This window comes from Gadus morhua, chromosome 22, assembly GCF_902167405.1.
Source record: "Gadus morhua chromosome 22, gadMor3.0, whole genome shotgun sequence".
Taxonomy (NCBI): Eukaryota; Metazoa; Chordata; class Actinopteri; order Gadiformes; family Gadidae; genus Gadus; species Gadus morhua.
Window position 1 is genome coordinate 13796220 of NC_044069.1, and position 11984 is coordinate 13808203.

General features: G+C 43.0%; 1 protein-coding gene across 1 annotated transcript in view; it reads left to right on the plus strand.

The window, feature by feature from the left end:
- The first annotated feature begins 7264 nt into the window (after nt 1-7264).
- The window catches only part of sh3bp5a (SH3-domain binding protein 5a (BTK-associated)), a 22470-nt gene continuing 17750 nt past the window's right edge, over nt 7265-11984 (plus strand). Inside the window, exons 1-3 of the mRNA XM_030347163.1 lie at nt 7265-7661; nt 8250-8312; nt 9879-10007. Of these exons, the coding sequence (XP_030203023.1) occupies nt 7581-7661; nt 8250-8312; nt 9879-10007 (273 nt within the window). The 5' untranslated portion in view covers nt 7265-7580. The remainder of the gene's footprint in view (nt 7662-8249; nt 8313-9878; nt 10008-11984) is intronic.

Sequence of the window (11984 nt, forward strand, 5' to 3'; positions counted from 1 at the left end):
CGCGACGCGATGACGAATAACCAAGTTAGGCCGACATCCAATTCCAACACAACGATGTCCGCAACTTCAACCCTGGCGTTTATAATAACTGCAGTATAGTTTGTTGAAACCTCATTCAACACACAATCGATTATTATTTTATTTTTGTATTAACGGGGGTAAAAAAAATAAGGCATGCCTTGACCCCATACAAAAGCCTATACAACAGTGTCATTTAATCTGAAGCAAAAATTAAGACAAACTTGAGATGGAAAGCTGGTCACGATTTGGGATGTAGTTGTGTGATCCAGCTCACTTAGGTAAATCGGTCGGGAATGAGTTTTGGAAGAATAACTTATTGTCGTCCCGCACTCGTGTGGAATTCCACACGATGGCGACCTACCCCCGTCCACTTGTGTTGACTTCTCCTTACCCGTGCCATGTCCTCAATCCTAGTTGAAGTTACCAAACTTGCACATCCACAATTGAAAACATCATCAGCTGTGCTAACGATGCCATCCGCTATACTTTCACACACAAGGTATGAAAACAAGTGCACACTGAACACTCTTCCACCCTATTTGACCCATATACCGACACCAACGTCAGAGGAATATGGTTGGATACGTGGATGGGGTTTTGGTGCCAATGTGTCGCCCCGCTTTGGAGGAAGGCCGAGCTCTCTGAGTGGCCAACGACGTGCGTCGCGACGTAGGTCGCATTGGTCGCGTCGCAGGTCGCATTGGTCGCGACGTAGGTCGCTCGTGTGGCTGCTTTCAGTCGCTGTGGTCGCTGGCTGGCTTGGTCGCTCAAAATCTATGGGCGGTCGTTTATCAGTTAATTTGCATGTTAAGGTAACTTAACGTTTTATTTGCGACAGTTGAAGTACCAGAAAGCCGTGCTCTCTGGCAAAAGCTTCCTACAGCTCTTTATTGCAAATATTATTTTTATATTTTTATATTGAAGTAGGCCTACAGTTTAAAATGATGAAATCGTTGGTCTATCAGTGTCAATAAAATATATTAGTTGTAATTTGGGGCGGATTCAAATAATATATTTTAGATATTATATAGCCTATTTGTTTTGTTAAATGACAGTAGGCCTAAGCCTAATAAGGTATATTATACACAAAGTTCTTCGTTATAGAGTGATATATTAGTTGTAATTTGGGGCGTATTCAAATAATGTATTTTATATATTATATACAGCCTTTTTGTTTTGTTAAATGTCATTAAGCCTAATAAGGTATGTTATGCACAAAGTTCTTCGTTATAGAGTGATAAAGGTTAATATGAGTGCAAAATGTAGAAGTAATTGTCACAGTGGTACAAGCAGTAGTGGCGCCTGGTAAGTAATCAAGAAGGCGGTTGTTTGATTGTTTTTTTATTGGTCGTCATGAATAAAAACATAAGGGGTAATACTGTTGTTTTTTATTGGTCGTAATGAAAAAAAATATATAAAAAAAAATGCATATATTCTTTCTCAAATAAAATATAAGAGTTATAAATATAAATACACTGTTGTTTTTCATCAGTCATCATGGGAAAAAAACATAAGGGGTAACACTGTTGTTTTTCTTTGGTCGCCATGAAAAAAAACATAAGGGGTAACACTGTTGTTTTTTATTGGTCATCATTGGAAAAAAATATAAGGGGTAACACTGTCGTTTTTATCAAAGGAAACGTAAGGGGTAACACTGTTGTTTTTTATTGGTCGTCATGAAAAAAAACATAAGGGGTAACACTGTCATTTTTTATTAGTCGTCATGAAAAAAAACATGATGGGTAACACTGTCAATATTTATCAATTAAATCATAGGGGGTAACACTGTCGTTTTTATCAAATGAAACATGAGGGGTAACATTGTCGTTTTTCTTTGGTCGTCATGAAAAAAACCATAAGGGGTAACACTGATGTTTTTTATTGGTCGTCAGTGTAACAGTACTTAACATAAAAGCCACAGTGGTGTAAGTGGTAGTGATGCTATGGTAGCAATCAAGGGGTTGTGTGATTGATTCGCTCACCGGTCAGATCGATTGTTGCTCATTTAGTCAAACTTCGGCCTTGGCAAAACGTGCATATTTATTCATTCCACCTTCCTGAATTGTGCTCCCTGGTCCCAGGAATACATAGTGCCTATAATATGGAAAGTGGTTGGATTCTATCATATGCTGTACATCAGAGTATATTACAGTTTTTGTTTTTGGTCTGTTGGCTGCAAAACATTCTGAGTTAGCATACATACTTGATGATTGGGCAACTTTACACACATATTTTAGATACTATAGATTTGTATAGTCACTGGCCCCCTTTAAATTGTGCATTTATGCTATTACTATAGCCTACTATTATTATTGACACTTTTTTTTTGAAAATTGTAACTTACATTTCAATTTTCATATTTTGTTCTTTGGTTTATACATTTGAATACTTGACTATCATGATTCGTGACACATTATATATTTATTTTTACTATTTTTTTTACGGTATTGGGTCAACATGGAAAAAACATGAGGGGTAACTCTGTCGGTTTTTATCGGCCGTCATGAAATAAACATAAGGGGTAACACTGTCGATATTTATCAAATAAAACATAGGGGGTGACACTGTTGTTTTTCTTTGGTCGTCATGAAAAAAAACATAAGGGGTAACACCGTCGTTTTTATCAAAGGAAACGTAAGGGGTAACACTGTTGTTTTTTTATTGGTCGTCATGAAAAAAAACATAAGGGGTAACACTGTTGTTTTTTTATTGGTCGTCATGAATAAAAACATAAGGGGTATTACTGTTGTTTTTAATTGGTCGTCATGAAAAAAAACATAAGGGGTAACACTGTCGATATTAATCCATTAAAACATACAGATAAAAGTCGTTTTTATCAAATGAAACATGAGGGGTGACACTGTCGTTTTTCTTTGGTCGTCATGAAAAAAAAAATAAGGGGTAACACCGTTGTTTTTTATTGGTCGTCATGGAAAAAAACATAAGGGGTAACACTGTTGTTTTTTTATTGGTCGTCAAGAAAAAAAACATAAGGGGTAACACTGTTGTTTTTTATTGGTCGTCATGAAACAAAACATAAGGGGTAACACTGTCATTTTTTATTAGTCGTCATGAAAAAAAACATGATGGGTAACACTGTCAATATTTATCAATTAAATCATAGGGGGTAACACTGTCGTTTTTATCAAATGAAACATGAGGGGTGACATTGTCGTTTTTCTTTGGTCGTCATGAAAAAAACCATAAGGGGTAACACTGATGTTTTTTATTGGTCGTCAGTGTAACAGTACTTAACATAAAAGCCACAGTGGTGTAAGTGGTAGTGATGCTATGGTAGCAATCAAGGGGTTGTGTGATTGATTCGCTCACCGGTCAGATCGATTGTTGCTCATTTAGTCAAACTTCGGCCTTGGCAAAACGTGCGTATTTATTCATTCCACCTTCCTGAATTGTGCTCCCTGGTCCCAGGAATACATAGTGCCTATAATATGGAAAGTGGTTGGATTCTATCATATGCTGTACATCAGAGTATATTACAGTATTTGTTTTTGGTCTGTTGGCTGCAAAACATTCTGAGTTAGCATACATACTTGATGATTGGGCAACTTTACACACATATTTTAGATACTATAGATTTGTATAGTCACTGGCCCCCTTTAAATTGTGCATTTATGCTATTACTATAGCCTACTATTATTATTGACACTTTTTTTTTGAAAATTGTAACTTTCATTTCAATTTTCATATTTTGTTCTTTGGTTTATACATTTGAATACTTGACTATCATGATTCGTGACACATTATATATTTATTTTTACTATTTTTTTTACGGTATTGGGTCTGTGAATTAGAGTTTTTATCAAACCAATAGGCTATACAATATAATCAATATAAATATTGTGAACATCACTGTATTACAAAGTTAATTCAAAATTAATTAAATATAGATGGATAGACCAATAGGCCTATTTATTTATATATATTATAAAAAGGCCTATTGGTCTATCAATATCTAAGCTATATATTATTGTATGTACGTTTTTATTACACTGACGCACGTATATTCATTCTGTTCAATGAGATGTTAGCTGATAACAACTTTTGGTCATGGTAGCAGCCATGGTGACAATGGCTGGCTGCCACAGGTCGCTCATTCAGCCATACCTCTGGTTGGTTGCGACCTATTTGCCGCCAATAGGGTCACGACGCTTTTATGGTTGCAACCTGGACGGTCAGCCTGCCAGAGCCAGCTGCCAGCCGCAGCCAGCGGCCAGTGGCCAGTGGCAGACAGCGGCCAGCCGTGGCTGGCCTGTCGTCGCAGCCAGCCAGCCGATACCAGCCAGGCGTCGCAGCCCGTCATTACGTCGTCTAATTATCATACCATCGTACTAAAACATACAAAAATGTTAAAATGAAAGAGGCCGATTGCGTCAATAAGTTTGACTAAAAGAGCAAAAACATGACCGTCCGTGGAGAGAATCATACACCGGCCTACATGATTACTAACCTAGCGTGACTATACCGCTAGTACCACTGTGGCATTGGCTTCAAAATATTGCACTTATATTTATCTTTAGCACTCTATAACGAAGAACTTTGTGCATAATATACGTTATTAGGCTTAATGACATTTGACAAAACAAATAGGCTATATAATATGGAGGTAGATTTGTGTCTTTATTATGCAATCAAAAATAATAGGTTTGAGAGCAAAACTTTCCACACTGCAATCAAAAAATAGGTTTGAGAGCAAAACTTTCCACACTGCAATCAAAAAATTGATTTGAGAGCAAAACTATCGACACTGCAATCAAAAAATGTTTTATTGCAAGATAAATTAATGTGATAAAAAAAATATTAATGGGAATCCAAAAGTTTTGTTTGCGAACCCAAAAGTTTTGTTTGCAAATCCAAAAGTTTTGTTTGCGAATCCAAAAGTTTTGTTTGCGAATCAAAAAGCTTTGCTTGCGAATCCTAAAGTTTTGCTTGCGAATCCAAAAGCTTTGCTTGCTGTTGAGCTGAATCTGGGGGGGCGGGACCTACGCCAAAAGATGTAAGACACGTCTCTATTGGCCAGTCTCGATCGGAGTGACAGCTTGGCAACATCCACAGTTAGTAACGAGAGAGGGAGTTCTATTTCATGTAGGCTACGCCGTCTAGGCTTCGCCTTATGAGCTTGTCCCGTGCGCGCGCTTGCGCGCCCTGAATATCCCGTAGGCCTCCCTGTCAGCCGACAAGGAGACCATGGCAGAGGAGCGCAGGGCGATGTTGTTGACCGCCGCCGCGGATTGAGAGGCACAAACGAACACCCTGTCCGTCAGGCCGACAATCTGCTTCTGGAGGCGGTCGGGGGGCAGCTGCTTTTCGGATGTTGCCAAGCTGTCACTCCGATCGAGACTGGCCAATAGAGACGTGTCTTACATCTTTCGGCGTAGGTCCCGCCCACGAGATTCAGCTCAACAGCAAGCAAAGCTTTTGGATTCGCAAGCTAAACTTTAGGATTCGCAAACAAAGCTTTTTGATTCGCAAACAAAACTTTTGGATTCGCAAACAAAACATTTGGATTTGCAAACAAAACTTTTGGGTTTGCAAACAAAACTTTTGGATTCCCATTAATATTTTTTTTATCACATTAATTTATCTTGCAATAAAACATTTTTTGATTGCAGTGTCGATAGTTTTGCTCTCAAATCTATTTTTTGATTGTAGTGTGGAAAGTTTTGCTCTCAAACCTATTATTTTTGATTGCATAATAAAGACACAAATCTACCTGCTTCTGGAGGCGGTCGGGGGGCAGCGGTAACACACGTCTCTATTGGCCAGTCTCGATCGGAGTGACAGCTTGGCAACATCCACAGTTAGTAACGAGAGAGGGAGTTCTATTTCATGTAGGCTACGCCGTCTAGGCTTCGCCTTATGGGCTTGTCCCATGCGCGCGCTTGCGTGCCCTGAAAATCCCGTAGGCCTCCCTGCCGACAAGGAGACCATGGCAGAGGAGAGCAGGCCGATGTTGTTGACCGCCGCCGCGGATTGAGAGGCACAAACTAACAGGCCGACAATCTGCTTCTGGAGGCGGTCGGGGGGCAGCGGCTTTTCGGATGTTGCCAAGCTGTCACTCCGATCGAGACTGGCCAATAGAGACGTGTCTTACATCTTTCGGCGTAGGTCCCGCCCCCCCAGATTCAGCTCAACAGCAAGCAAAGCTTTTGGATTCGCAAGCAAAACTTTAGGATTCGCAAACAAAGCTTTTTGATTCGCAAACAAAACTTTTGGATTCGCAAACAAAACTTTTGGATTTGCAAACAAAACTTTTGGGTTTGCAAACAAAACTTTTGGATTCCCATTAATATTTTTTTTATCACATTAATTTATCTTGCAATAAAACATTTTTTGATTGCAGTGTCGATAGTTTTGCTCTCAAATCAATTTTTTGATTGCAGTGTGGAAAGTTTTGCTCTCAAACCTATTCTTTTTGATTGCATAATAAAGACACAAATCTACCTCCATACATAAGGCGAAGCCTAGACGGCGTAGCCTACATGAAATAGAACTCCCTCTCTCGTTACTAACTGTGGATGTTGCCAAGCTGTCACTCCGATCGAGACTGGCCAATAGAGACGTGTCTTACATCTTTTGGCGTAGGTCCCGCCCACGAGATTCAGCTCAACAGCAAGCAAAGCTTTTGGATTCGCAAGCAAAACTTTAGGATTCGAAAGCAAAGCTTTTTGATTCGCAAACAAAACTTTTGGATTCGCAAACAAAACTTTTGGATTTGCAAACAAAACTTTTGGGTTTGCAAACAAAACTTTTGGATTCCCGTTAATATTTTTTTTATCACATTAATTTATCTTGCAATAAAACATTTTTTGATTGCAGTGTCGATAGTTTTGCTCTCAAATCAATTTTTTGATTGCAGTGTGGAAAGTTTTGCTCTCAAACCTATTTTTTGATTGCAGTGTGGAAAGTTTTGCTCTCAAACCTATTATTTTTGATTGCATAATAAAGACACAAATCTACCTCCATAGCTTTTGACCACAGCGACTGAAAGCAGCCAGACGAGCGACCAACACAGCGACCAATGCGACCTAGGTCGCGACCAATGCGACCTACGTCGCGACCAATGCGACCTACGTCGCGACGCATGTCGTTGGCCACTCAGAGAGCTCGGCCCTACTGGCGCTTTGGTCCCGCTATCCCAGTCAACGTCATTGGAACGATGACTCCCCGCCCCTATCCACACCCTGGCCGCCAGAGGGCGAGTCAAAACGAGCGTACCATCACGTACTTGCTACCACCCCTCAGATCATGGTTCTCCCAGCAGAGAGGACCTGTAACACCGAGTTGAGCTGTTCTGCCGCTGCCAGGATCCACTTCTCGTTCGCTGTGTTCGTTCGCACTCATTTCTGGAATCTATTCTTCTTAGCAGACGAGAAAAAAAAGTTGATATCCTAACGATACGTGTTGCAGACCTTGTGTTTTATTGCACAGGATTATCTTCAACCCATAATGATCTGAGATCCGTGCCCTGCTGTCTCGTGCAGGGGCCGCGCTTTGTGTGTACCGTGGAACCTTTTGAAGTGCGCTGCAGATCCCTGGAAATGGAGCAGTCAGAGGCTCGAAGCAATTTTTCTGAAACTTCCGAATTACCCGAAGAGGAGGCGGTTGACCCCCGAATTCAGGTAGGTCTAAAAGTTCTGACAAAAAGAAAGTACTAGCATTATTGAAAAGCACACGACCAAAGCTATGTCTATGGATACACTTGCAATATAATTTGAATGTGTTTACGATCCCCACACATGTTTCTATATGACTGATTTAGGGTCTTTTTTTAAATCGACTTCCCACATATGGGTTTTGACTGACTGAGGTGGAGGGAGCAAAACAACGTGTCAGGATCTGACCTCCCACACACACTTTCTCTCTCTACCCTTCGCTTTCTAGCTGTCTCTTTCGTTCTCTTTCTCTCTCTCTCTCTCTCTCTCTCTCTCTCTCTCTCTCTCTCTCTCTCTCTCTCTCTCTCTCTCTCTCTCTCTCTCTCTCTCTCTCTCTCTCTCTCTCTCTCTCTCTCTCCCTCTCTCTCTCACACACACACACACACACACACACACACACACACACACACACACACACACACACACACACACACACACACACACACACACACACACACACACACACACACACACACACACCCACACACACACACACACACCGTGACCACAGCCTTTCCCTTGCATCCCCTCTCATGCTGTGTTTTGTGTCAACAGGGAGAGTTGGAGAGGCTGAACCAGTCTACAGATGGCATCAACCGGTGGGAGTGTGAGCTGGAGGTAGGTCTTGGTTGTTCACCCTGACCACTACACCCTAGCGTCCCCACAGCAGGCCTGACCCGTCTATTATGAAAGCAGTGGGAAGATGGAAAAGCGTTTCATTGCTGTGGTCAGCACCTAGTGCTGCTGCCGAAAGGAGCTGGTTTTCCAAGAAACAGAAGGCTCTGAAAGACCACCGTGGGGCCTTTGCCCCTAGATTACATGGAAGGAGTTCCAGTGCCTGAACAGCATGGGAGACACAGTGTCTATTACGGAGGAGTGGAAGGCCAGCGGTCAGGCCAAAGAAAACATTCCACCCGTCTTCAGGCCTCCTCCTCTTACCTCCATCTGGGCCTCTTCTGTTCTTCATTATAGCCCAGCTTAACTTCCCCCAACAATAAGGGCCTGGAGAGTTGGAAGCAACACACTATTGAGAAAGAGAGAGAGAGAGAGAGAGAGAGAGAGAGAGAGAGAGAGAGAGAGAGAGAGAGAGAGAGAGAGAGAGAGAGAGAGGGATATTCACTCCAATTCAGATACAGGGCCGAGTAGTTTTGTGGAGTGTTAGATAAAACACATCTGGAGTTGATGTTGAGTGATGTAGCAATAACTGTGTGCCGAATCCCCTGGATCACTTGTAGCCCCCACCCAAAACTCTTTTACCAAACGTAAAGCTGAACATATTAAAAAAGATGCAATCTTTATAATAGTGTGTGTGTGTGTGTGTGTGTGTGTGTGTGTGTGTGTGTGTGTGTGTGTGTGTGTGTGTGTGTGTGTGTGTGTGTGTGTGTGTGTGCGCGCATGTGTGTGTGTGATTTGTGTGTGTATGTGGGGGTTGTGTGTGTGTGTGTGTGTGTGTGTGTAAGAAAGAGGGAGAAGGGACAAAGCATGCGAGAGAAACTTGAGGACAAAGATGGAGAACCTAAAATTATATTTTCCTCATGAGGGAAATGACACAGAGAGAGCCTGTCAAGACTAGACCTAATCGGTTAAAGAGCCATGTCACTCTGCAGGAACAGGACGTACAGTCTTGTCAAAGGAAGAAGCCACAAGCCTCCTATTTTCTGAACTCTTTCTAATGGTACAGTTAGCTCCAATATCTCCTACATCCTGACACACAAACGTTATGGTAATAACAAACAAGGTTATAACCGATAATAATGTAGAAACAGAAGAAATACAATACAATACACCACTATGACACAATGACCGGCTTGATCGTAATTCATTTCCATTGTTTGTGTGTGCGTGTGTGTGAGAGAGATTTTGGGAGGTGTGGTGTGCAAGGATGGGGGGAGTGGGGGGGGGGGGGGGGGGGGGGGGGGGCGGGGGGGGGGGGGGGGGGGGGGGGGGGAGTAAGGAAGGACAGCCAGGGACACATCCTGTGAATGTAGTCCCTGAAAAGTAGGGTGACATAATCATAGGAAGTCACACACATCAGCACAGTGGGAGTCCTAGTTGGAGTTATTGTAGTGCATGATCATAACAGCTATATTGACTGTCGAATGATGGGGCCTCTCAAGCTGGCATGCTAATATACATGTGTGTGTTTGTTTGTGTGTGTGTCTGTGCGTGTTTGTGTGTGTCCAGGACTATCGGCAGCGGTTCCGCGCGGTGCTAGTGGAGGCGACAGTCAAGCTCGACGAGCAGACGAAAAAGATTGGACGGGCCGTGGACGACTCCAAACCTTACTGGGAGGCCCGCAGAGTGGCCAGACAGGTACGGTGTCTGAGACGCACGCACGCAAACGCACGCACACGCAGACACATACACGCACGTGAGTGTGGAGGTAGTCATCTGTGCGGAGGGAGTTTGGCATGGCCTGCCAGAAAGCCCTTGAAGACTGGTGTTTGAGGGACAAATTAGCATTGAGCCATTTGAACACCCAAGCTGACTGGCTTGGAGGGACGTCAGACACAGGCATGACCGGGATATTCACCTGAGTCACACGCCTCTCTCGCAATCTCTCACTCTGTCACCCTCTCCCTCTCTCCCTCTTTCTCACTGTCTCTCTCACTCACACACACAAACTCACTCACTCTCAGACACATGCATGAATGTGAACCCGTAGACACACATAGTTACCGTCCCGTGGCCGTGGTCTATTTTTAACCCCCCCCCCAGAAGTATGTGTTGTCTGCACCACCATCGACAAACTGAAAACAGCTACCCACTTGCGGGTTCTAACAAGAGGCTGTCTGACAAGTCTTGCGTTTGTGTCTGTGTGTGTGTGTGTGTGTGTGTGTGTGTGTGTGTGTGTGTGTGTGTGTGTGTGCGTGTACTGAAGAGGTTTGAAGGGATTTCGATTCCATCAGATATTAAACAGGGGATCATTGATTGGATCACTTAGGTAATTGGTGACACCAGCCTTCATTATGGAATCATCTCAGGCCCTCTGTTGATCCGGGCCTGCTCTATTCTGGGCCAGGGGCCATACAGTAGGGGCGGTGAGACATGTGAACGGAACAGACATGCGGTGACTGGTAGCTCATGACGTAACGGCCCTCACAACTCCGACGTTCATGTGTCACACATATTGCATATTTGTGTTGAACATGGAAAAATGACTAAGGTGACTATGGTTACTTGGGGAATTTTTGTTGTTGTTGCTGTCACCGGATCAAAATAGGACATGCTTTTTTTCCACTTTTGATGAGCAAGGAAGCAATGGTGGCCAAATGTAGGCGTCGATAAAAAGCCCTCCAGCAAGAACAAAAGTAAGGATGTTTATTTACATGGCGGCCACCTCCCTGGTACAGAGCGCAGGATAGCAACACATCGCTATCTTTATCTATATCTATCTTTATCTTTTAAGGCGGTCTGCTCATTGGACCACGTGGGTCTTGGCCCCCGATGTTCGACAGCACCTCCTTGCTGTGCCCTGTTCTGATTGGACGAGGAAGATAGCATAGAGACTGGTCGTCCTCGGATTCAGGGTCATCCATCACCGTGTGGCTTGTCAGAACATAACATAGTCAGACCTTAAGTGTGTGTGTGTGTGTGTGTGTGTGTGTGTGTGTGTGTGTGTGTGTGTGTGTGTGTGTGTGTGTGTGTGTGTGTGTGTGTGTGTGTGTGTGTGTGTGTGTGTGTGTGTGTGTGCATGTGTGTGTGTGAGTGCGTGTTTGTTGCAATACGATTGTTTGCCAATGTGGAGGGATAAGCTGAGGCCTGCTGCGTGGGACCGTGTAGCCTTACTGGACTTGACATTACATTTACTTAGCTGACGGTTTTGATATTTGATGGTTTTCACGCTTGTGTCAAATGATTAATGCTCCTCTTTACACAGTGTTGCATCTGGCGTGTCTGTGATTATGCGCCTGAGTCTTCAGCGGTGTGAGTGTGCATGCGTATGTGTGTCAGAAGAAGGTTATAAATGACGCACATCGGCTTCCAGGCAAGCAGGCATGTTTGTTGGGTTCATTATTTATAAAAGGATGTTTAATATTTGATCCATGACCCCATTTTGTAGACATGAAAATGCGCTGATCCTTATCCTCGTTAATTCACCGCATTACATGTGTCTGCACTGGCAAACACTCACACACACACACACACACACACACACACACACACACACACACACACACACACACACACACACACACACACACACACATACACACACACATACACTCACATACACCCATACATACATACATACATATATAAACAGACAGACACCCCCAAACGTAAGCT